This window comes from Chiloscyllium plagiosum, unplaced genomic scaffold, assembly GCF_037043375.1.
Source record: "Chiloscyllium plagiosum isolate Xiang-an unplaced genomic scaffold, Cpla_swu_hap1 HiC_scaffold_18, whole genome shotgun sequence".
NCBI classification, from domain to species: Eukaryota; Metazoa; Chordata; class Chondrichthyes; order Orectolobiformes; family Hemiscylliidae; genus Chiloscyllium; species Chiloscyllium plagiosum.
Genome location: NW_028270156.1, coordinates 10,786,375 through 10,809,304, shown reverse-complemented (window position 1 = coordinate 10,809,304; position 22,930 = coordinate 10,786,375). Strand labels below are relative to the sequence as shown.

Genomic DNA, 22,930 nt, shown 5'->3' with positions numbered 1-22,930 from the left:
ACAGTGTGGAAAAGGACATTTGGCCCATCAAGTCTTCACACAACATCTCGCCTAGACCCATCCCCCACCCTATCCCCACAACCCTGCATGTCCCATGGCTAATCTACTCAACCTACACATCCCTGGACACTACAAAGCAATTGAGCATGGCCAATCCAGCTAAACTGCACATCTTTGGAGGAATCCAGGGCATCCAGAGAAACCCACACAGACAGGGAGAATGTGCAAACTCCACTCAGTCAGCCACCCAAGACTGGAATCAAACCTGGGTCCCTGGTGATGTAGAGTTTCCAAGCGGAAAATGAGGCGCAGTCCTTCCAGCTTGTGCTAAGCTTCGCTGGAGCACTGCAGCAAGCCTGAGACAGAGGTGTTGGCCAGGGAACAGGGTGGGGTATTAAAGTGGCAGGCCAATGGAAACTCAGGGTCTTTTTTATAATCAGAACATAGATATCCTGTGAAGTGGTCACCCAGTCTACGCTACATTTCCCTGATGTAGAGGAGACCACACTGTGAGCAGTGCATGCAGTAGACTAGACTAATTGAAGTGTAGATAAACCCTTGGATACTGAGGAAGGAGGAGACAATGGACGGGTGTTAAACTTTCTGTAATTGCAGGGAAAGGTGACATGGGGTGTTCACAGTGAAGGAGGAGTGGATCAAGGTGTCCTGGAGGGAACAGTCCCTGGAAGGTGGACAAGAGAAGACAGCAGAATATGTGTCTGGTGTTGACATCTTTTTGGAGGTGGGGGAAATGGTGGTTAACGCTCCCCTGGATGCTAGAGGGACTGCAGGTGAGGACAAAAGGTATCCTATTGCTGCTGTGAGAGTGAAGAGAAGGCGTGAGGGCTGAAATGCGGGAGATGAGTCGGACCCGGCTGAGGACCCTTCAACTATGGTGCTTGGAAGTCCTTGGTGAGGAAGAAGATGGACATTTTGGATGCTCCCTTGTCGAAGCTGGCATCATCACAATGGAGCCAGAGGAACTGGGAGGATGGAATAGAGTCTTCGCAGAATGCATAGTCACGGTAACTGTGAGAGATGGTCGCCATGACTTGGAGGAGCCGGTGTTGGACTAGGATGGACAAAGTTAAAAATCACACAACACCAGGTTATAGTCCAACATGTTTATGTGGAAGCACTAGCTTTCGGAGCACTGCTCCAAAGGTGGTTGTGTAGTGGATATCAGAGGCCAGCCTACCCTCAGAAATAGAAACAGAGACATTGAGGATGGGAAGAAATGAGTCAGAGATGGACCAGGTTGAGATGAGAGCAGGATGTAAATTAAAAGCAAAATTGTAAACATGTCTAATTGCGGATGAGAGAGAGAAGGATGAAATACCGGAGAAAGAGAGTTATGGGTGGGGGCCGGAATAGGATTGTAAGAAGGAATGTTCCTTGCACCCTACAAGGAGATTGGCATAATTGGAATCCATGTGGATATCCGTGGCAAACCCTTCTGACCTGAAAGTATGTACAACATCGCTCTGGAGATGCAGTGTGCTGGTGCGTTGCTTTTCCCTACGCGTTTTCTCCCAGACACAGGTATCTTTGTCTTTGGAGCTATAGTAATTGGAAATTGAACAGAATAATCAGCCAGGAGCTGTAGGCCTAAGCTGGAAGACTGCAAAGGCTCATGCTTGAGTCTCTATGCATAAGTTCTGAGGTGGGTAGGGTGAGTTTGAGGATTACCTGGAATGCTGGTGTAAGGATCCCAGGTAATTTCATACCTTGGAGAACACAGCATCACTAAGGAGAATTAAAGTGAATCCTGAGAACCATCATCTTTCTTTTGCTGCTGGTGGAGTGCACTGACCAGCCAGAGCATTGAAAATACAGGGGAATTCTTGAGTGTAATTAATACACAGAATGGGAAGCAGTCCGTTCAGATTTTTGGGCTTAAAAACACAAGGATTTATGGAAAATTGTATAAAATGAACAAAGGTTGCTTTGTTTAACTCTGGCACAGTCAAAGATTTTGCTTGAAACATAAAAACCATCTGGCATAATTTATTTCAGTTAATAATGGGGACTTCAAATTTCTTTTTAAATGCTAATGGTCTCTCTGGAGATCATCACAGAGGAGAAAGCATTTAAAATGAGACGTGATAATTGATAATTGTGGAAATATTTCAGGAACACTGTCAACATTGCCACGACACACAGTGCTTTGTTTTAAAAGTTCATTCACTGGATGAGGGAATTGCTAGCTGACATTTAATGCTCATCTCAGAGGGCAGTTCAGAGTCCATAATGCTGTGGGTCAGGAGTCACATGTAGGCCAGACCAGATAAGGGTGGTAGTTTCCTTCCCGAAAGGACTGATTCAGGATAGTCAACATGGCTTTGTGCATGGGAAATCATTTCTCACAAACTTGATTGAGTTTTTTGAAGTAACAAAGAAGATTGATGAGTGCAGAGCAGTAGATGTGATCTACATGGACTTCAGTAAGGCATTCGACAAGGTTCCCCATGGGAGACTGATTAGCAAGGTTAGATTTCATGGAGTACAGGGAGAACTAGCCACCTGGATACAGAACTGGCTCAAAGGTAGAAGACAGAGGGTGGTGGTGTAGAGTTGCTTTTCAGACTGGAGGCCTGTGACCAGTGGAGTGCCACAAGGATCGGTGCTGGGCCCTCTACTTTTCGTCATTTACATAAATGATTTGGATGTGAGCATAAGAGGTACAGTTAGTAAGATTGTGGATGACACCAAAATTGGAGGTGTAGTGGACAGCGAAGAGGGTTACCTCAGATTACAACAGGATCTGGACCAGATGGGCCAATGGGCTGAGAATTGGCAGATGGAGTTTAATTCAGATAAATGCATGGTGCTGTATTTTGGGAAAGCAAATCTTAGCAGGACCTATACACTTAATAGTAAGGTCCTAGGGAGTGTTGCTGAACAAAGAGACCTTGGAGTCCAGGTTCATAGCTCCTTGAAAGTGGAGTCGCAGGTAGATACGATAGTGAAGAAGGCATTTGGTATGCTTTCCTTTATTGGTCAGAGTATTGAGTACAGGACTTGGGAGGTCACGTTGCGGCTGTACAGGACATTGGTTAGGCTACTGTTGGAATGTTGCGTGCATTTCTGGTCTCCTTCCTATCGGAAAGACGTTATGAAACTTGAAAGGGTTCAGAAAAGATTTACAAGGATGTTGCCAGGGTTGGAGGATCTGAGCTACAGGGAGAGGCTGAACAGGCTGGGGCTGTTTTCCCTGGAGCGTCAGAGGCTGATGGGTGACCTTATAGAGGTTTACAAAATTATGAGGGGCATAGTTAGGATAAATAGGCAAAGTCTTTTCTCTGGCGTTGGGGAGTCCAGAACTAGAGGACATAGGTTTAGGGTGAGAGGGGAAAGATATAAAAGAAACCTAAGGGGCAACTTTTTCACGCAGAGGGTGGTACGTGTATGGAATGAGCTGTCACAGGATGTGGTGGAGGCTGGTACAATTGCAACATTTAAGAGGCATTTGGATGGGTATATGAATAGGAAGGGTTTGGAGGGATATGGGCCGGGTGCTGGCAGATGGGACTAGATTGGGTTGGGATATCTGGTCGGCATGGACGGGTTGGACCGAATGGTCTGTTTCCAAGCGGTACATCTGTATGACTCTCACATTAGTGAACCTTTCTTTCTTGGTTATGTGCCAAGTACTGGAAAATGGGATTAGAATAGTTAGGTATTTGTTTATTACCAGCAGAGGCTCAATGGGCCGAAGGGCTTTTTTCCCTCTGCTATAGATCTCTAGGACTTGATGCCTCGATAATGACTCCTCAAAGGTGATTGTAATGTCAGAAAATAATTAAATCTTTCGGTCCAGATTCATGTCTCATATTGCGAGAAGCAAATGCCTCTATGACACTAACATCTTGAAAACAGGTTTTTTTTTTTTTGTTTATCCTTTTATGAGGGCCTCTGACAAGATAAGTGATTCTTATCCATCCCTAATTGCCCTTCAGAAGATGGTGCCAAGGTGCCCTCTGGAACTACTGCAGTATGTGTGATGCTCGTACAGAAGCAAGAGGGGCCAAATATCTTGGCCAAGTGACATTTAAGTGACAGCAATACAGTTCTCAGTAAGAATGGTGAATGGGTCAGAGAGGAATATGCATGTGGTGGCATTCTTATGCACCTGCTATTTTTGCCTTTCTAGGTGGCAGAGGCTGTGGGCGGAAGATAGTGAAGTGGCTATCAACATCAATTGAATTTAATCCATCTTTCTTTGTAATGCTAACTGGAATTGTTGGATGTGTTTAAGATTTGGTAGAGTAGACATCCATTGAGTGTAAATTGCTGGAGAAACTCAGCAGATCTGGCAGCATCTGTGTAGAGAAAACAGAGTCAAATCCAACTCTGAAGAAGAGTCAAAATGTTCACTGTCCACTGATGCTGCCAGACCTGCTGAGATGCACCAGCAATTTCTTCTAAACCTTCAGAATCTACAGATCTGTGTTTAATTTTAGATACCCATTGAACCCAGCTATCAAACTAGAGTGTCAAGTCAGGTATTTGTAAAATGTTGGGGACAAGTTGAATATTTACCAGCCTGCTTAGCGCTTAGAAATTGGGCTAAATTATATCATCTTGATCAAATCTTATAGCTACAGCTTATCTTTACCAGAACTGAAACAAATGCTGGAGATCACAGCGGGTCAGTCAGCAGCCACAGAGAGCGAGCAAGCTAACATTTCCAGGCTAGATGATTCTTCATCAGAGCTGCTGTGAAGTGTGGAGGGATGGGAGTTGGAGGTGGGGTGGGGGTGGGGGTGGTTGCTGAGGGAGAAAGGGTGTTGATAGTTCAGAGTAAGCGAATCACAGGCAAACTGGAGGAACAACATCTCATCTCCACATTAGGCACTTTACAAACTTTTGGATTTAGTATTGAGTTCAACACCTTCAGATTGTGAACCTAACCCCATTCCTTCCATCTCTTTTAGCTTCACCTGTTACATTCTCTATCACCATGTCCTCTCTCCTCTCTCTCCACTCCAGTGGGCCTGTCTGTTCTTTCCAGTCAATGGGTGGACATACCATTGTTCTGCCACTCTCACATTCTGACCAGTTAATCTGAACTATCATACCCTTTCTCCCTCAGCACACCAAACCCTTCCCCGCGATACCCCCAATTACATAAATGCTTCCCCCCTACACTTCACGTCAGCTTTGATGAAGAGACATCCAGACTCTAAATGTTAGCTTGCTCTCTCTCCATGGATACTGAGTGACCCGCTGTGATCTCCAGCATCTTTTTGTTTTCAGTACAGATTCCTACATTGTTGTGGTTCTGTTCGCCGAGCTGGGAATTTGTGTTGCAGACGTTTCGTCCCCTGTCTAGGTGACATCCTCAGTGCTTGGGAGCCTCCTGTGAAGCACTTCTCTGATGTTTCCTCCGGCATTTATAGTGGTTTGAATCTGCCGCTTCCGGTTGTCAGTTCCAGCTGTCCGTTGCAGTGGTCGGTATATTGTGTCCAGGTCGATGTGCTTATTGATTGAATCTGTGGATGAGTGCCATGCCTCTAGGAATTCCCTGGCTGTTCTCTGTTTGGCTTGTCCTATAATAGTAGTGTTGTCCCAGTTGAATTCATGTTGCTTGTCATCTGCGTGTGTGGCTACTAAGGATAGCTGGTCGTGTTGTTTCGTGGCTAGTTGATGTTCATGGATGCGGATCGTTAGCTGTCTTCCTGTTTGTCCTATGTAGTGTTTTGTGCAGTCCTTGCATGGGATTTTGTACACTACATTGGTTTTGCTCATGCTGGGTATCGGGTCCTTCATTCTGGTGAGTTGTTGTCTGAGAGTGGCTGTTGGTTTGTGTGCTATTATGAGTCCTAGTGGTCGCAGTAGTCTGGCTGTCAGTTCGGAAATGCTCTTCATGTATGGTAGTGTGGCTAGTCCTTTGGGTTGCGGCATGTCCTCGTTCTGTTGTCTTTCCCTTAGGCATCTGTTGATGAAATTGCGCGGGTATCCGTTTTTGGCGAATACATTGTAGAGGTGTTCTTCTTCCTCTTTTTGAAGTTCTGGTGTACTGCAGTGTCTTGTGGCCCTTTTGAATGGCCGAGGAGAAAGTGAGGTCTGCAGATGCTGGAGATTAGAGCTGAAAATGTGTTGCTGGAAAAGCGCAGCAGGTCAGGCAGCATCCAAGGAGCAGGAGAATCGACGTTCCGGGCATGAGCCCTTCTTCAGGATTCCTGAAGAAGGGCTCATGCCCGAAACGTCAATTCTCCTGCTCCTTGGATGCTGCCTGACCTACTGCGCTTTTCCAGCAACACATTTTCAGCCCTTTTGAACAGTGTCTTGATGCAACTTCTTTTGTGTGTGTTGGGGTGGTTGCTTTCATAGTTCAGGACTTGGTCTGTGTGTGTGCCTTTCCTGTATACCTTTGTGGTGAATTCTCCGTTCGGTGTTCTCTGTGCTATCACGTCTAGGAATGGGAGTTGGTTGTCCTTTTCTTCCTCTCTAGTGAATCGGATTCCTGTGAGTGTGGCATTGATGATTCCATGTGTGTTCTCTATTTCTGTGTTTTTTTGTTGATTACAAAGGTGTCATCCACATATCTGACCCAGAGTTTGGGTTGAATTTGCGGTAAGACTGTTTGTTCTAATCTTTGCATTACCACTTTTGCTATGAGTCCAGAGATGGGTGAGCCCATGGGTGTGCCATTGATTTGTTCATATATTTGGTTGTTGAATGTGAAGTGTGTTGTGAGGCACAGGCCCAGTAATTTGAGTATGCAGTCTTTGTTGATAGGTTCCCCGTCTTGTTGTCTGTTCTGTATGTCCAGTAGGTTGGCTATTGTTTCTCTGGCTAGAGTTTTGTCAATAGATATGAACAGGAGGCTCCCAAGCACTGAGGATGTCACCTAGACAGGGGACGAAATGTCTGCAACACACATTCCCAGCTCGGTGAACAGAACCACAACAACATTGTGGGCGGCACGGTGGCACAGTGGTTAGCACTGCTGCCTCGCAGCGCCTGAGATCCGGGTTCAATTCCCGCCTCAGGCGACTGACTGTGTGGAGTTTGCACGTTCTCCCCGTGTCTGCGTGGGTTTCCTCCGGGTGCTCCGGTTTCCTCCCACAGTCCAAAGATGTGCAGGTCAGGTGAATTGGCCATGCTAAATTGCCCGTAGTGTTACGTAAGGGGTAAATGTAGGGGTATGGGTGGGTGGCGCTTCGGCGGGGCGGTGTGGACTTGTTGGGCCGAAGGGCCTGTTTCCACACTGTAAGTAATCTAATCTAATCAAAAACGAGCACCCGAGCTACAAATCTTCTCACAAACTTTGAATTCCTACATTATCTGCCGACCACATCTGCATTCACTCTTTGAATGTTATTTCATGAAACTTTTCTTTTTGAAGGAAAGCAGCATCGCTATAAACAATGCGTTCCAGCAGTCAAGCAGCTGCAAACCCAAGAGACTCGATTTTAGTCTTAATGCTGGGGGAAAATTTCTTCTGCTCATCCTGAGTAGCTGACATTGTAATCGCAGCCAAAGGAGTTTCGATGGGCATTAGATTCAACAACATAACTCTTTTCTTATTTTATCTGAACTAGTGACCATGAAAAGATCTTGTCAAAATGTTGACAAGTGACCTGATAAGATTGCTGCCTCTCAGGAGTGATGGTCAGACTTCTCGGTGCTCACTGAATGAGTTTTGTCAATCCAGACTCAGAACACTGACTGTAGTGCTGCATGTCATGTCCAAAACATAAAAGCCAGATCTTACTGAAATGTTTTGGTTACTTAGTTCATCACCTCTCCTCTTTTGTATTTTGTAGGTAAGTGGTGATATAAACACAAAGTGATAGCATCATAGAGCCATACAGCACAGAAACAGACCCTTTGGTCTATCCAGTCTGTACCCAACATAATCCCAAACTAAATTAGTCCCACCTCCAGGTGCTTGGATCATATCCCTCCAAACATTCCCGATTCATGTACTTATCCAAAATATCTTTTAAATGTTGTAATTGTGCCCAACTTTCTCAGGAAGTTCATTCCATGCGTGAACCACCCTCTGTGTAAGAAAGTTACCCTTGGTGACTTTTTAAAATCTCTCTCATCTCACCTTAAAAATGTGCCATGAGCCTTGAAATCCCCCATCCTAAGGAAAAGATACCTATCACTAACCCTCTGAATACCCCTTATGATTTTATAAACTTCTTTAAGGTGCACAATATTATTTTCCTGGATTAATTAGTTAAAATGGCCTTCATGTTTTTTAAAAAAGTACTATTCCTTGTTGTACTTTGATACAAGATGCACTGTAGAGATTCACCGAAGGTTCTTAGATGCATCTTTTCAAATCCACAGCCCACTATCATCGAGGCGGGCAAGGGCAGCACAGACATGGGAACATCACCAGTTGCAAATTCCTGTCTAAGCCACTTTCCGTCCTGACTTGGAAATATATCGCCATTCACTATCGCTGGGTCAAAGTTCTGGAATTCCCTCCCTAACAGCGATCCAAGTAGTCAGCTCACCATCACCTTCTCAAGGGCAACTGGGGATGGGCAATAAATGCTGGTACATGATGATGCCCACATCCCCTGACTGAATTTAAAAAAGTATATTGATCTGTAACCAGATTGATTAGTTTGCAGGATTTAAGTAATTCTGACAGTGATGCTTATATATATATGATAGAATATTCAGGAAATGATACGTGTTAAAGATGCTCCCTTCAAGTCAGATGGCTATGAGTTCCAGCCAGATACTCCTGCCAGATACACTACAATGCAATATTGAGAGTGTGTTGCACTGTTGGGGATACTGACTAACAAGTGCAATGTTAAAACTATGATGAAGGGGATCATAAAATATTTCACAGCATAATTTGGAGAGGAGCAGCAGAGTTTACCTGGTCAACATTTATTTCTCAATTAGCACCTACCCTATCTGGTCATTCATTCACAGTACTGGTCTTGGGATCTTGCTGTGCACAAGATTGCCTACCGTGCTTTCCATGTTACAACAATGACTACAATCCAAAAAAAAAAATCCCTGGGTGTGAAATACTTTGAAACAAACTCATGATGCAACATCGTAGGCCGAAGGGCCTGTTCTGTGCTGTATTGTTCTATGTTCTATGTTCTAAAGTGAGAAAACTGCACATTTTTATCGTCCGAATTATTTTTACACTCTCTTTGCTCTTGAAATCTGGTTCTAATTATTGATAGCATTTCCTTTCTCCTGACACACCAGTTCAGAATACAGAGTTGAAAGATCAGTGCAACAATTATAAACACAATGGTTAGTTCATTATAAATCAATCTCTTCTGTTCAGTGAGAGAGTCAGGTCATCGCCTTCACTAAAAATAATATGCAGATTGGGATGAGTTGATTTTGTGTTCTATCCAATTTCATAAAATATCTGCCCTTTAAATGTCCCTTTTCAATACGTACTCTGCTTGAGATATGTTAATTTACATTAAACCAAACACTGAAAACAGAACAGAAATGAGAACGTCATCAGTGGTTCAGACAATTAAAAACCAGTTATTTTTAGTTGGGTTAATCCTACTGACAGTACTGAGACAGTGTAAAGTGCTCAGGAAAGCCAAGTAGGCAATAAGCAACAAGACATCACCAAAACAGCAAGTTTAAAATGTTAGTATTTTTTACTTATTTAAACATGGAACCAGGAAATGCAAGACTGCTCTTTCTGACTTCACTGTGACCCCACACTCAGTCACAGATACCTGGTATCTCTTTTCTAATCATCATCTCCTTGAATGCCCTCCCTCTCAATTTCCCACTCTCTATCAGCCTACCCTCATGATTGCCCTCTTAGAATCACAGAATTCCTACAGTAAGGAAAGAGGCCATTCAGCCCATTAAGTCTGCACCCTCCAAAAAGTCTACATTTCCCTACACACCATGGATAATCTAGCACGACCAATCCACCTAACCTGCATATCTTTGGACTGTGGGAGCACCCAGCAGAAACCCACACAGACACGGGGAGAACATACAAATTCTACAGACAAGGCTGGAATCAAACCAGAGTCCCTGGCACTGTGAAGCAGCAGCACTAACCACTGAGACATTGTGCTGCCCAGTTAGCCCTCATTGAATATTACCTTATCTTGATGTTCTTCCATTCTAATTGTCCCACTCTTGATCACTATACTTTTTGGTTGTATTTTGCTTAATCAAATTCCCCTTCCCTCTTAGCTCCCTCCGAATCCTTTATAGGCTCATCTCTGCGGGATCACTGTCAGTCATACAAGAGGCTAACATTTCAAGCTTCCTCAGTGAGAGAGAGAGAGGTTACACAAAATATTCTTCTATTGTTGCAATCTGCAGCTACAAACCTCAATGGAACTCAGTAAAATTTACAGAATACTGAGAGCCCGGATAAAATGGATGTGGAGAAGATGTTCCCATCAGTAGGAAAGACTAGGACCAGAGGGCACAGCCTCAGAGTGGAGGAAGGATCCTTTAGAACTGAGATGAGGAGGAATTTCTCCAGTCGGAGGGTGGCAAATCTGTGGAACCATTGCCACAGAAAGGCTGTGGAGGTCAAGTCATTGAGCGTCTTTGAGGCAGAGATAGATCGGGTCTGGATTAGCTAGCAGATCAAGGGTTGCAGAGAGAATGCAGAAAGATGGGGATGAGAAACATGTCAGCCATGATCGAATGGTGCAGCAGGGTCAGTGGGCTGAATGGCCTAATTCTTCCCCTGTATTGTATGGAAAGAAGCTTATCATATCAGCACACTCAGGACCACACTTCCCATTATCCATTGTTATTGAATTACCAGTCAAATGGTCCTTGTCTTTATATAAGGACTTTGTTCTCAACTCTTTTCGTAGCTTACTCAATGCAGAGGCTTTTTCTCTTTGTCATTTTTTGAGATCATAAAGACAAAAGCAATAATTTTATTTATTCTTTTAGATTTTGTATTGCAGATATCTGACTGTGCTTTCAATCTATTTTTACTTGTTCTTTGTGCTTTCAGAGTTGGCATTAAATTCTTGAGTCATACATAATGACCTTACTGTTGTGGTTCTGTAAATTAGGTACGAAGTTTATAACCACATTATACTCATGCTGTTATTTCCTCACGGTGGGTAATGCTGTGAGCTTTAACCTGGGCCTCAGCTGCAATTTCCTCCCTACATCTATTCTAACTTTTCTCCATTTTAAATTATCACCTTTGCCTCTCCTCCACTGCTGCCAAAAAATCTAATCCGAGGAGCTTTGTTGATTGTTCGTTCATGCTCCCCGAGCTGAAATGTCTCCTCAGAACCTCAATTGAACTGTGATTCGTTCTCCAAAGCTACATGATATTTCATGAAAGTTCTAAAAGCATTTTACATAATTTTGATTCAAGCAGTTTTATTGTGAAAAAGTAAGATGAGCTTTTGCATGCCTGCAATTTTCCCTGGAGAGTGACAAAGACTAGGGAGATTTACCTTGTTAGCTCAAAGTCTACATCAAAGCTCTTCCATACGAGAGGTTCTACAAAACATACTTCTGTAAGACAGCTATTCTTCCAACCAAGATTATTCATTTTACGATCAAGCTGTTCACTAATCTTATTCACTAATCCGAAGATTTTCTCCAAATTGATGTTCAGTACTTGATTAGGCAAATGTACTCAACGGAGTTTTGAAGAAAATAGGAGTTTCCATTAACTTATTTCACTTGACCAGCTGGAATCAAGCTACAATTGTAAAACTACTTGGGCGGCACAGTGGCTCAGTGGTTAGCACTGCTGCCTCACAGCACCAGGGTCCCGGGTTCGATTCTAGCCTCGGGCGACTATCTGTGTGGAATTTGCACGTTCTCCCAGTGTCTGCGTGGGTTTCCTCCGGTTTCCTCCCACAATCACAAAGATGTGCAGGCCAGGTGAATTGGCCGTGCTAAATTGCTCATAGTGTTAAGGTGCATTAGTCCGAGGGAAATGGGTCTGGGTGGGTTACTCTTCGGAGGGTCGATGTGGACTTGTTGGGCTGAAAGGCCTGTTTCCGCACTGTAGGGAATCTAATCTACTCACCCAATGAAGTTTTAGACTACATTGAAATATGGATAGAGGCTCCTGAAACAGCACCTTCCAAACCCATCCCCAGGTATTCAAAAGACAAGGGCAGCAGATACATGTGAACACTTTCAAGTGCCCCTGCAAATCACTCACCATCCCAACTTGGAGATGTATCACCATTCCTCAGTGTTGCTGGGTCAAAATCCTGAAATTTCTTCCTTAATGGCATTATACTTCCATCAACACCAAGTAGACTGCAGCAGTTCAAGAGGCAAGTTCTTAAGATACCTAAGCTGACATTAAAAGCTGCCCCAGCCAATAACGCTCACACCCTATGAATGACTTGAAAATAAAAATTCTAGTGTTTTCTGATAAGATGTACCAGTGCTTAATGTATTAAACCAGTATGGTGAGGTAATTGCCTAGTGGTATTACTGCTAGACTACTTATCCTGGTAATATTCTCGAGACCGGAGTTCCAATCCAGCCACAGCAGATGGTGGAATTTGAATTCAATTACAATCTGGAAGTAATGGTGTCCAATGGTGACCAAGAAAACCCATCAAGTTCATTAATGGGAAACTGATGCACTTACCTGGTCTGGCCTACATGTGACTCCAGACCTAGTTGACTCTTAACTTTCCTCTGGGCAATTAGGGATTGGCAATCAATGCTGGCCTGGCCAGTGATGCCGACATCCTGTACGTTAATTTTAAAAATGTGGTACTTCAATGTCAAACCCACACAATGGATAAGTCTCAATGAGAACCAAGTAACAAGGCCAAACTGTATCTGCAGAGTACCTTTCAGACTGATGAGAGTCACAGGGTGGGGAAAAGGAAGAACAGACAGAATGTTGTTTGGAGGTGTGAGAAGGATATATGGGGAGGCAAGGCCTAGTGGTATTATCCCTGGACTGCTAATCCAGAAACACCGGTAATCTTCTGGAGACCTAGCTTTGAATGCTGCCGCGGCTGATGGTGGAATATGAATTTTAAAAAAAATAACTGGAATTAAAGAGTCTAATTTTGACCATGAATCCATTGTTGATTGTTGGAAAAACCTATCTGGTTCACTAAAGTCCTTTAGGGAAGGACACTGCCATCTGTACCTGGTCTGGCCTACATGTGACTTCAGATCCATAACAATGTGGTTGACCCATAACTGCCCTCTGGGCAATTAGGGATGTGCAATCAATGCTACTTAGCCAGCAACGCCTTCATCACGAGAATGAATAAATAAAAATAAATTCCTGTAAACCTTCTAAAAGCAGGAAATGACAAGGGCAGAGGAAACTCAAAGGGGTGTTGCAAAACGTAGGGTCAGGGCCTCTGCAATAGCAGTTGCTAATGGTGCAAAAAAGAGGATAATGAGTGAACAGTGGACGTATCACAGAGGACTAAAGGGTACGAGGCTTAAGGGGGCTGAAGCAACATAGACCAAATGCTTGACCAGAAGAAGACAAGACTGATCACATATTGAACTAGTTGCAACTCGATTGAGGCTCGAAGTAGGAATGTTAGCTCGGGGAGTGCAGTGATTGGAACAAGGGCCAGGTGGATCTCAGTGACTATGAGATCCACAGTTGGGGTTGTTAACCTGGGCTCATCAGGGAGCTCTGGCTGACGGAATTGAACAGGAGAATCCGAGAATCTCCCTTGTCTAGGGACTGGCTCTGAGCTGATTGGACAGAGCCCATGTACTGTGCATGTGTAGAAAAAGGTGACTTGTTAATGGGATACTGACACTCTGTGCAGTTATTTCATGGAGTATAAGGAAAAATAAATGTAAAGCGGTTAGGATTAAATTCTTGGTAACACTACAGGAGAGGCAAATTTAAGGTAATTTAAAGCAGAGAATAACCACAATGGATGTTGGGGGGAAATTGCAACTTAGATCCGTGTTGAAACTTAGCACACTGTACACAGTTAGGGGACTAACAGAGTGAATGTAATGTGGTCATGAACTTTATGCCTAATTTACAGAGCCATACTGCAAAGTCTTTACACATGACTCACAAATTAAATGCCAGTACTGAGTGCACAACGAATAAACAGGAATACATTGAAAGTACCATCAGGTATCTGTAAAACAAAATCTATTAAAAGAATGAAGAAAATTATTGCTTTCTTCCTTATGATCAAGACAAGTGCTGGGGAGTGCAATAATTACATTTTTTAAGATGTTGGAAGTTACACAGAAATATGACAGCCAGGATGAACATTTTTTTTTGGAAAGAAAGACAATTTGATGCAAGGATCTATTTGAAACCACTTACAATTATTGCCAACTATAGTAAAACTGAGAAGCTTTTATGTGCATGTCAGTATTTACCACAAAGCATGCAGATAAATTATGCTTGTAGAACAGCCTACATATTATTCCTGTTCTGAATAAATGCTTGCAGATCAAACTGTAATTCTTTTACGACCGTGTACATTTGTAAATATTGTGCTAGAGTTCATTACATAGACTGCATTTATTTGTAATTGTTCAATCTATTTTATTACTTATGCCCACAATTAAATACGTTGTCAAGAGCTTTTCTGAAAATGTAGCTTGCATGTACATTGCTAAACAACTGCACAAAGGTTAGTTCTTTTTATTTACAAAGAGATAATTTCATAGCATTCTTCATTTTAAAGGTGATCAGATTCCATCTTTAATGGTGTGATCCCTCTGGATGCTGTTCAATGACACAAAGAAAGATATGTTTCTGGAATACTCACTCAGAAAGTGGTTTCATTTCCCACAATTGTGACTGTTCTGTTCTGGCATGGATTCCATTGTTCTGATACTAGCTCTAGAACTCTGATCTTATTTTGCAGTGTAAAGATGGCTAATTTGATTGGCAGGTAGGAAGATAGGCAGCTAAATTATTTGAAGGGGCAGAGGTATTAATAGTTCTGAATAGAAGCATTAATAACAGTCCAAATCCCACTGGAAAACACGGATTTATTTTTAAAAACTGATTTGGCAGTGCACCCCTCCACAGGATAGATGCAAAGAGGTTGTTTCCCTTTATTGGATAGTCTGAGGCTCAAGGGTATAATTTTACAATAAGGTGTCTCCCAGTTGAGGAGGAATTTATTCTCTCAGAGATCAGTCAATCTGTAGACTTCTTTACCACAGGGGGCTGTACAGGATGCATAGTCAGGATTTAGATATGAAGTGAAGGTGCTAGTATTGGACTGTGGTGGACAAGGTCAGAATTCAGAGAACACCAGGTTAGACTTTGACAGGTTTACTTAAAATCACAAGCTTGCGGAGCACTGCTCCTTCATCGAGTAACATTCACCTGCCAAAAGATCAGCGCTCTGAAAGCTTGTGATTTCAAATAAAGCTGTCGGACTCTAACCTGGTGTCACCTGAATTCTGCCCAAGGTTTAGATAGACAGATATTTAATCATGAAGGGAATCAAGTGCTGAGGGGAAATGCAGGATAATGGAATTGAAGTTTAACAGATCAGCTACAATCTCATTAAATTTGTTTTTTAATTGAATTGAGTTGGCTAGCATTTTTTGAACATAGAAACATCTAAACAAGGAACAAGAGGAGGTCACTTGGCCCTTCCAGCCTACTCTGTCATACAATAAGCTCACGGCTGATCTGATTTTAGCTTCAGCTCGAAACCTGCATATTGTGATAGTCTTTCATCCATTTGGTAATCAAGAATCTATCTCTGCCTAAAAAATACTTAAAGATTCAGCATCTACTGCCTTTTGAGAAAGGGAATTCCAAAGATTCTGAGAGAAAAAACATGTTTTCTCATTTCTGTTTAAAAGTGCAGTCCCTTATTTTTAAACTGTGACCCCTCATGTAGTTTCTCCCACAAGAGGCCACATCCTTTCAGCCTTCAACTAATTAAGTCCTCTCAAGATTTTGTACCTTTTAATAAGTCTCCTCTAACTCTTCTAAACTCCAGAGGATACAGGCCTAATCTTTCCTCATAAGGCAATCTGTTCATTCCAGTACTTCTGATGCATCAACATCCTTCTGCAAGTACGTTGACACTGCACCCCAGTTACAATCTCACAAAAGCTCTCTATAACTAAAACATAACCTCCCTGCTCTTGCATTCAACTCCCCTCACAATAAACTATATCTTACTATTAGCTTTCCTGATTACTTGCTGTGCACGTATACTAACTTGTTCACACTTGTAAAAGTTACAATAACAGAGGGGTTGGATATAAAGTGAGTTGCAAAAGAACCAAGTGCAGTAAGAAAAAAAAGAGATATTCACACAATAAATACAATATAGAACAGTACAGCACAGGAACAGGCCCTTCAGCCTACTGTGTCTGTGCTAACCATGATGCTATTCTAAACTAATCCCATCTGCCTACACATGGTATTTATACCTCTATTCTCTGCCTTTTCATGTGTCTATCAAAATGCTTCTTAAATTATGTTTTTATATCTGTTTCTACCACTTCCCCAGCAGCGTGTTCCTGGCTGAGAGTGTGGTGCTGGAAAAGCACAGCAGGTCAGGCAGTTTCCAAGGAGCAGAAGAATCAACATTTCGGGCATAAGCTCTTAATTAGGCATACCTGAAGGATTCCTGATGAAGGGCCTATGCCCAAAACGTCGATTTTCCTGCTTGTCAGATGCTGCCTGATCTGCTGTGCTTTTCCAGCACACACTCTCGACTCTGATCTCCAGCATCTGCAGTCCTCACTTTCCCCAAGCATGTTCCTGACATCTGACACCCTTTGCGTAAAAAACATATCTCACAAAGCTCCTTTAAACTTTCCCACTTTTATCTTAAAACTATGGCCTTTCATATCTGACATTTCCACATTGGGAAAATAAACTGACTATCCAGCCTATGCATACATCTCAAAATTTTATACATTTCTATCAGGTCCCCCATCAACCTCCAATACTCGAGCGAAAACTCAGCAAATCCAGGTTTGTCCAACCACTCCTTAAGCTAAAATACTTCAATGCAGACAACATTTTGGTAAACCTCTTTTGCTTCCTCTCTAAAGCCTCGAGCTCCTTCCTATAGTTTGACAATGAGAACTGCACATAATAGTCTAAATGTGGCCTAACTGAAGTCTTATATAGCTACTACATAAGTAGTTGCCAACTACTTATCAACTTGTCTTGACCAACTTTTATCCTCAATGACCCAACCAATGAAGGCAAGCATGCCATACGCCTTCTTTACCACCCTGTCCATTTGTGTTGGCACTTTCAACCTGTCCCTGGTTGCCCTTGAAACATTGGTGGGGAGCTGACCTCTTGAACTGTTGCAATCCATGCTCTAAATTCAAATTCCATTAGGCACCATGACAGGTTCAAAACCAGATCTCCACAGCATATTATGGGTCTCTGGATTGATAGCATCATGATAATACCACTCGGTCATCACCTCCCAAAAGAGGAGGGGGAAGCTTTTGTTGGGCTAAATGGCCTACTTTTGCTCCTACATCTTACAGTCCTGCAGCCTTCACTTATGCGCTGATTTGTCACGACGTTGTTATGCACAATCATACCTAAGCACCTTATTTTATTTCATTTTATGCTACTTATAGGTGAGGAGAGATGAACAAGATGCCTACAAGTGAGATTTCAGTCGATGATTCCATCATTGACAGATGAGTATTTTATGCTAATTGCTTTGAGGCAAATGACATGGCTTTGGTTGACATTTACAAATGTAAAGTAATGGCCTACAGATCACACAGTGGAAGCAAGACAGACAATGTGTCATTTTCCTCTTTGTGTCTGTAGCTCCTGATTTTGTACAGTCTGTAGGCACTCCACTGTTCATGCCTTGAACAGTCAGCAGGAAATGATCACAGCTCCCACAACATGGACAAAGCAATCAAATCTATTACAAAACTGAGGCAGCTTGTGAGAACCAAAGTGGCTTATGTTGCAGCAGGTTTTTTTGCAAAGTATTTCTTATTATGTCTCAAAGAGATCTTACATTGCAAGAAACCTGCCCCACCCCTCACTTTTTGTTTATTGATAATATAAACAATGGGAGAGCTGATGACAGATTGTTTGACCTATCAGACCTCCTGTCTGGAGAACATTAATTCACCTACCATAGTATCCAGTTGTATATTCTTTATCCAAGCTTGCTGGCTCATCAGCTTGTTAGAGTTGTTCTCTTAAGAGAGCCTGGACTCAGAATGTGAGAGAAAGGTTTGGTTCTGTGTTAGAATTGGGATAATGTTTTAAATTAGGAGAAGGTGGGGACTGCAGATGCTGGAGAGTCAGAGTCAAAAAGTGTGGTGCTAGACAAGCACAGAAGGTCAGGCAGCATCCGTGGAGCAGGAGAGTTGACATTTCAGGCAAAAGGAATATGAACTGTCTGAAAGAGTGGAGGATGAGGATGGGATAGTGTAGGGGGATGAGCTTAGAATAGTTTACAGGTCGGCGCAACATTGAGGGCCGAAGGGCCTGTTCTGCGCTGTATTGTTCTATGTTCTAAACAGGCTCAATTGAGGTAGTCAAGGGGGAATTAGATGTTAATTGGGAAAAGAAGAATGTGTGGGATACTGGGGAGAAGGTAAATGATTAGTACTGGGTGCAATGCTTACTCGGAGTTCCAGAGTAGACATGATGGTCTGAATGGCTTTATTCTACACTTAGAAATTCTGCCTTTCTGTGAATAGATCTTTACTTGGTCAAACCTGAAATCGAGTCAAGATTAGAGTGGTGCTGGAAAAGCACAGCCAGTCAGGCAGCATCTGGGGAGCAGGAAAATCGACGTTTTGGGCATGAGCCCTTCATCAGGAATGAAGGGTTCCTGCCTGAAACATCGATTTTCCTGCTCCTTGGATGCTGCCTGACCTGCTGTGCATTTCCAGTGCCACTCTAATCTTGACCCTGATCTCCAGCATCTGCAGTCCTCACTTTCACCAAACCTGAAATCAGCTCACCTTTTGTGTACAACCTAGAGTTGTCATTTGAAGATTATTTACAGGTCTTTGAAAGCAGATCCATAGACTTGATACAGATTCACTTTCTCCCCAGTTCACAGTTCTGTCTGCACAGAATAAGCACTTGAATAGATCATATAGTGTTGAGGTGGAAAGAAATAATTTCACATTGCTGATACCTTATTTGCCTACTCAGTGAGCAACTTAAAAAAAAGTCATCTGTTAAATTATGTTTCCAATCACAAATTGACATTGGATCCTATGTTGTGTTGATCTTACATTGTGAGAGCTGCAGTCCATTAAGTCTTGATCATCACTCTTCATGGCCACATTGGGAAACACCCCTTTGCTTGGTGAGCTGGTATTTTCAATCTGGGAGATATCTGGGAGCTAGAAGAGATGGTGAGAAGAAAAAGGAAACAAATTCAATGATGGTCTTTTCTTCATCATTTGAATGTTTCTGGGGAGACAGAAAATTAAAATAAGCTGCACAGAGGGCAGGAGGTCATTTTATTTATTATTCTTAGACACTAGTGCATTTTTCACTATGCCAACAAATATAACCATCTATTTTACATCTAAAATATCAGTAAGGAAACACTTCCTTTGGATCAGTAAAATAAACAAAAACGAGAACGGTAACTTATCAGGGTTGATTTATTCCATTGATAGTCATGGAGATGGAACTCACATTTAATGAGAGATCTAGAGAAAATGTTTACAACCTTGTAGCCAATGCATCTTCAACCCCTGAAATATTAATTTGAAAATCATGAACTCTGACCAGATTATAATATTGCTGATTGCCACACAATCTTCCTGAATAGGTCACCTTTTAATAAAATACTTGACAGGTTTCAAAATATGATACTGGGAGTGTGGTAATTTTTTTTTCGGTTAAAGGGCGACAGTCTTCCTTTCTACTGACCTGACAAATGTAAAGGGAAACACAATCAAATAATCAAAGACACAAGACAGATTATTCCTATTAAAGCCCAATATTTGAGCTCGACAACACATTATGCCTATCTACCCTCAGACATCTCTAGAGATAAAATAACCAAAACCAGTCAATGCTTCTTTTGCACGTAAATGTTGACAGAAACACAGAAACTAATATCCATTAATATAATAGAGCATTGTGAGGGGTTTGCACATACGATTATGTGGAGTTGATTAAAAGTAGATTTAATTAATTTCAGCATAATGCGCTCATCTTGATGTACTTGGTTTACTCACACTGTCTGCATGATTTGCATGTTTAAATGAAATATTGCTGGCTGTGGTTCAAGTGACTTGGGATGGATGTTATCTTTGGATGAAGTTGGTTGCTATTATTAATATTTAAAATGTTGGAGATAAGGTGATGTTTCTCTCTAACCAATACTTATATGCTAACCTAACTTTATATGAAATACAGTTGGAAGGGTAGGTAAGGGAGAAATCCATGCACATACTGCTGCATTAATGGCATTACATGGATACGTTAATTCCTAGGGAAAATAGTACCTGCATACTACTACCTGCCTGCTAATCTTGTTGTTCAAAGCTATCAATACCAAATTTCAACCTGCCCTGGAAATCATTATAACAGCATGAAAATCATGAATTTCACAAATGTTGCAGGTTTACTTGTTATTTAATTAACCACAAGTGGTGGTATATATAGAATTACAATATCCAGCTTGGAAGGCAGCCATTCGGCCCATCAAACCGGCAAAAGATTGAAAGCTTCTATGTCAGAAGGATTGCATTAGAGGGGGAAGAAATGAAGGAAGAAATTAATGATCTTCTTCTGGATATTAATAAGTAGTTTCCAGAGATACTGGAACAGTTGTTTGAGAACTGTGGAAAAAAAAAGAATCTGATTCCAATGTTCCTACCTTGTAAAGAACTAAAAGAATAATAGGGTGATTGCAGGTCTTATTGAAGTGAGTTGCGAAGATAGAGAATGGCAATTCAACTTATTTTTGCAGGGAAAAGATAGATTGAGACAAAACTCATTTCACTAAACTTAAGGATATAACTGAAATGTTGCACGGCACTGTAATCTTTTGCTATAAATTCTGTGTCTTACTGTCCTGCTGCCTGATGAAGGAGCAGCGCTCCGAAAGCTAGCACTTCCAAATAAACCTGTTGAACTATAACCTGGGGTTGTGTGATTAGAAAATTTGTCCACCCCAGTCCAACACCTCCACATCATCAATGACCAAGCAGCTTGGAAATCATTGAAATGTTAATAGGTCTAGTTTCACATGTGAGTTAGTAAGAGGATGAAGAGAACTATCTTGGCTAGAACAATCCATAATTGACGTGGTTATGCATGGAGTGTGAAGAGAATAGGTTTGATAAGTGAAATAGCTTAATTTGTTCACTTCCTTATGTGAGTTCACACATAGCATTTTATAAACTCACCCATATTTTCACTTTCAGTAAATCTATAAATCTTGCTTTAGTTCTAAACTTTTCCTTCCTGGTTATTCAGAAATGTTGCCAATTCTATGATATAATGCCATTCTTGACATTTGAATTCCAGATACAGTTCTGGCGATCAGATGAAAACATTTAATCAATAATTAATTTTTTTAAGACGAATTCTCCCATATTCTCTTCTCTATAAATTGAATTTTTCTACATGTCCATGCCTTAACTCACACTGAGTCCCATTCACCAATCGTCCCTCTCTTTGCTGTTTTATTGGCTCCTGGTGAAGCTAATTTTAAATTTTCACAATATCTGTGCTCTGTTAACTGAGAACTCCTTACCACCCTGAACTTAACTGATCCACCAGTATTTTCAGCTGGACATTTTAATTTTTTTTAAAAATACACCCAGTTTTAATGTATATTTTTGGTAGTGTGTGGAGTTTCTGTTTTTTGACTAAATGTAGGAAATCTACCATCCTTGTCTGGTCTGGCCTACTTATGACTCCAGACCCACAGCAGTGTGGTCAACTCTTAACTGCCCTCTGGGCAATTAGGGATGGGCAATAAATGCTGCCCTCAGCCGGAGATGCCCACGTTGCACGAAAAAATGTTTTAAAAAATTGATGGCGTAGAGATCTTAATAAAAGGCAGGGCCATTATATTCATAACAGAGGATTGTAGACTCAAAGAACAAGGTGTAGAATCTGTTTGGGTGAAGCTAATTATTCAAGGAACTAATGAGAATGAGGAATTGAAGAAAATAAGCATGAAAAATGCATGGAAAAGCTCAGCAGGTTTGGCAGCATCTGTAGAGAGAAATCAAAGTTAATGTTTCAGGTCAAGTGACTCTTCATCAGAATGAAATAAAAGTGATATTGGATGAATTGAGACTAAAAGTCAATGAATCCATGGGACCTGGTGAGCTTTGTAAGAGGTAGTGACAGAGATAGTGGATCAACTTCCAAAATTTCACAGATTATGGAATGGTGCCTGCAGATTGGAAGATGACCAACCTAACAGATATGTTTAAGATAGAAGGGAGAGAGAAAATGGAGCACTGTTAGCCTGATATCAGCATTAGGGAAAATATTAGAATCTATTTTAAACAATAATAATAACAACACATAGGAAATAATGATCTGATTAGTTGGATGAATGGAAAATTATGTTTCACAAACTATTATTTTTTTTTCCAGGATGTTCCTGGCAGAGTAAGTAAAGGGAATAAGGGAATGTGATTAACTTGGATTTTTGGAATATTTTGATGAAGTCCCACACAGATGGCTAGTTGGAAAAACACGTGGAGCACGCTTCTAACTTTTAGGGTGGTGAGATATGAGGCTATAATGGCTGCAATGGAGTTCTCATCGAGTAGACAACTACAAGACAGCTTTAGATCTCACATTTTGCTCCAAAGTGTGGACTGACCTAATCAGATTAACCTAATGGCCTGACTCCTCTAACAGTAAAAATGGTGGGGTTATACATACATTTCAAAAGTAATGAAGTCTCCTCATCATCTCTCTCTCTCATCTCTGATCTGGAAGAGGGCATTGTGGGTCTGATCAGTAAGTTTGCAGATGACACGAAGATTGGTGGAGTAGCAGAAAGCATAC

At 41.7% G+C, this 22,930-nt stretch overlaps 1 protein-coding gene across 1 annotated transcript in view; it reads right to left on the bottom strand.

Annotated features, from left to right (window-relative positions):
* The window catches only part of luzp2 (leucine zipper protein 2), a 402,509-nt gene that overhangs the window by 20,133 nt on the left and 359,446 nt on the right, over positions 1-22,930 (bottom strand). The window contains exon 10 of the mRNA XM_087996289.1: positions 19,168-19,278. Within this exon, the coding sequence (XP_087852415.1) occupies positions 19,168-19,278 (111 nt within the window). The remainder of the gene's footprint in view (positions 1-19,167; positions 19,279-22,930) is intronic.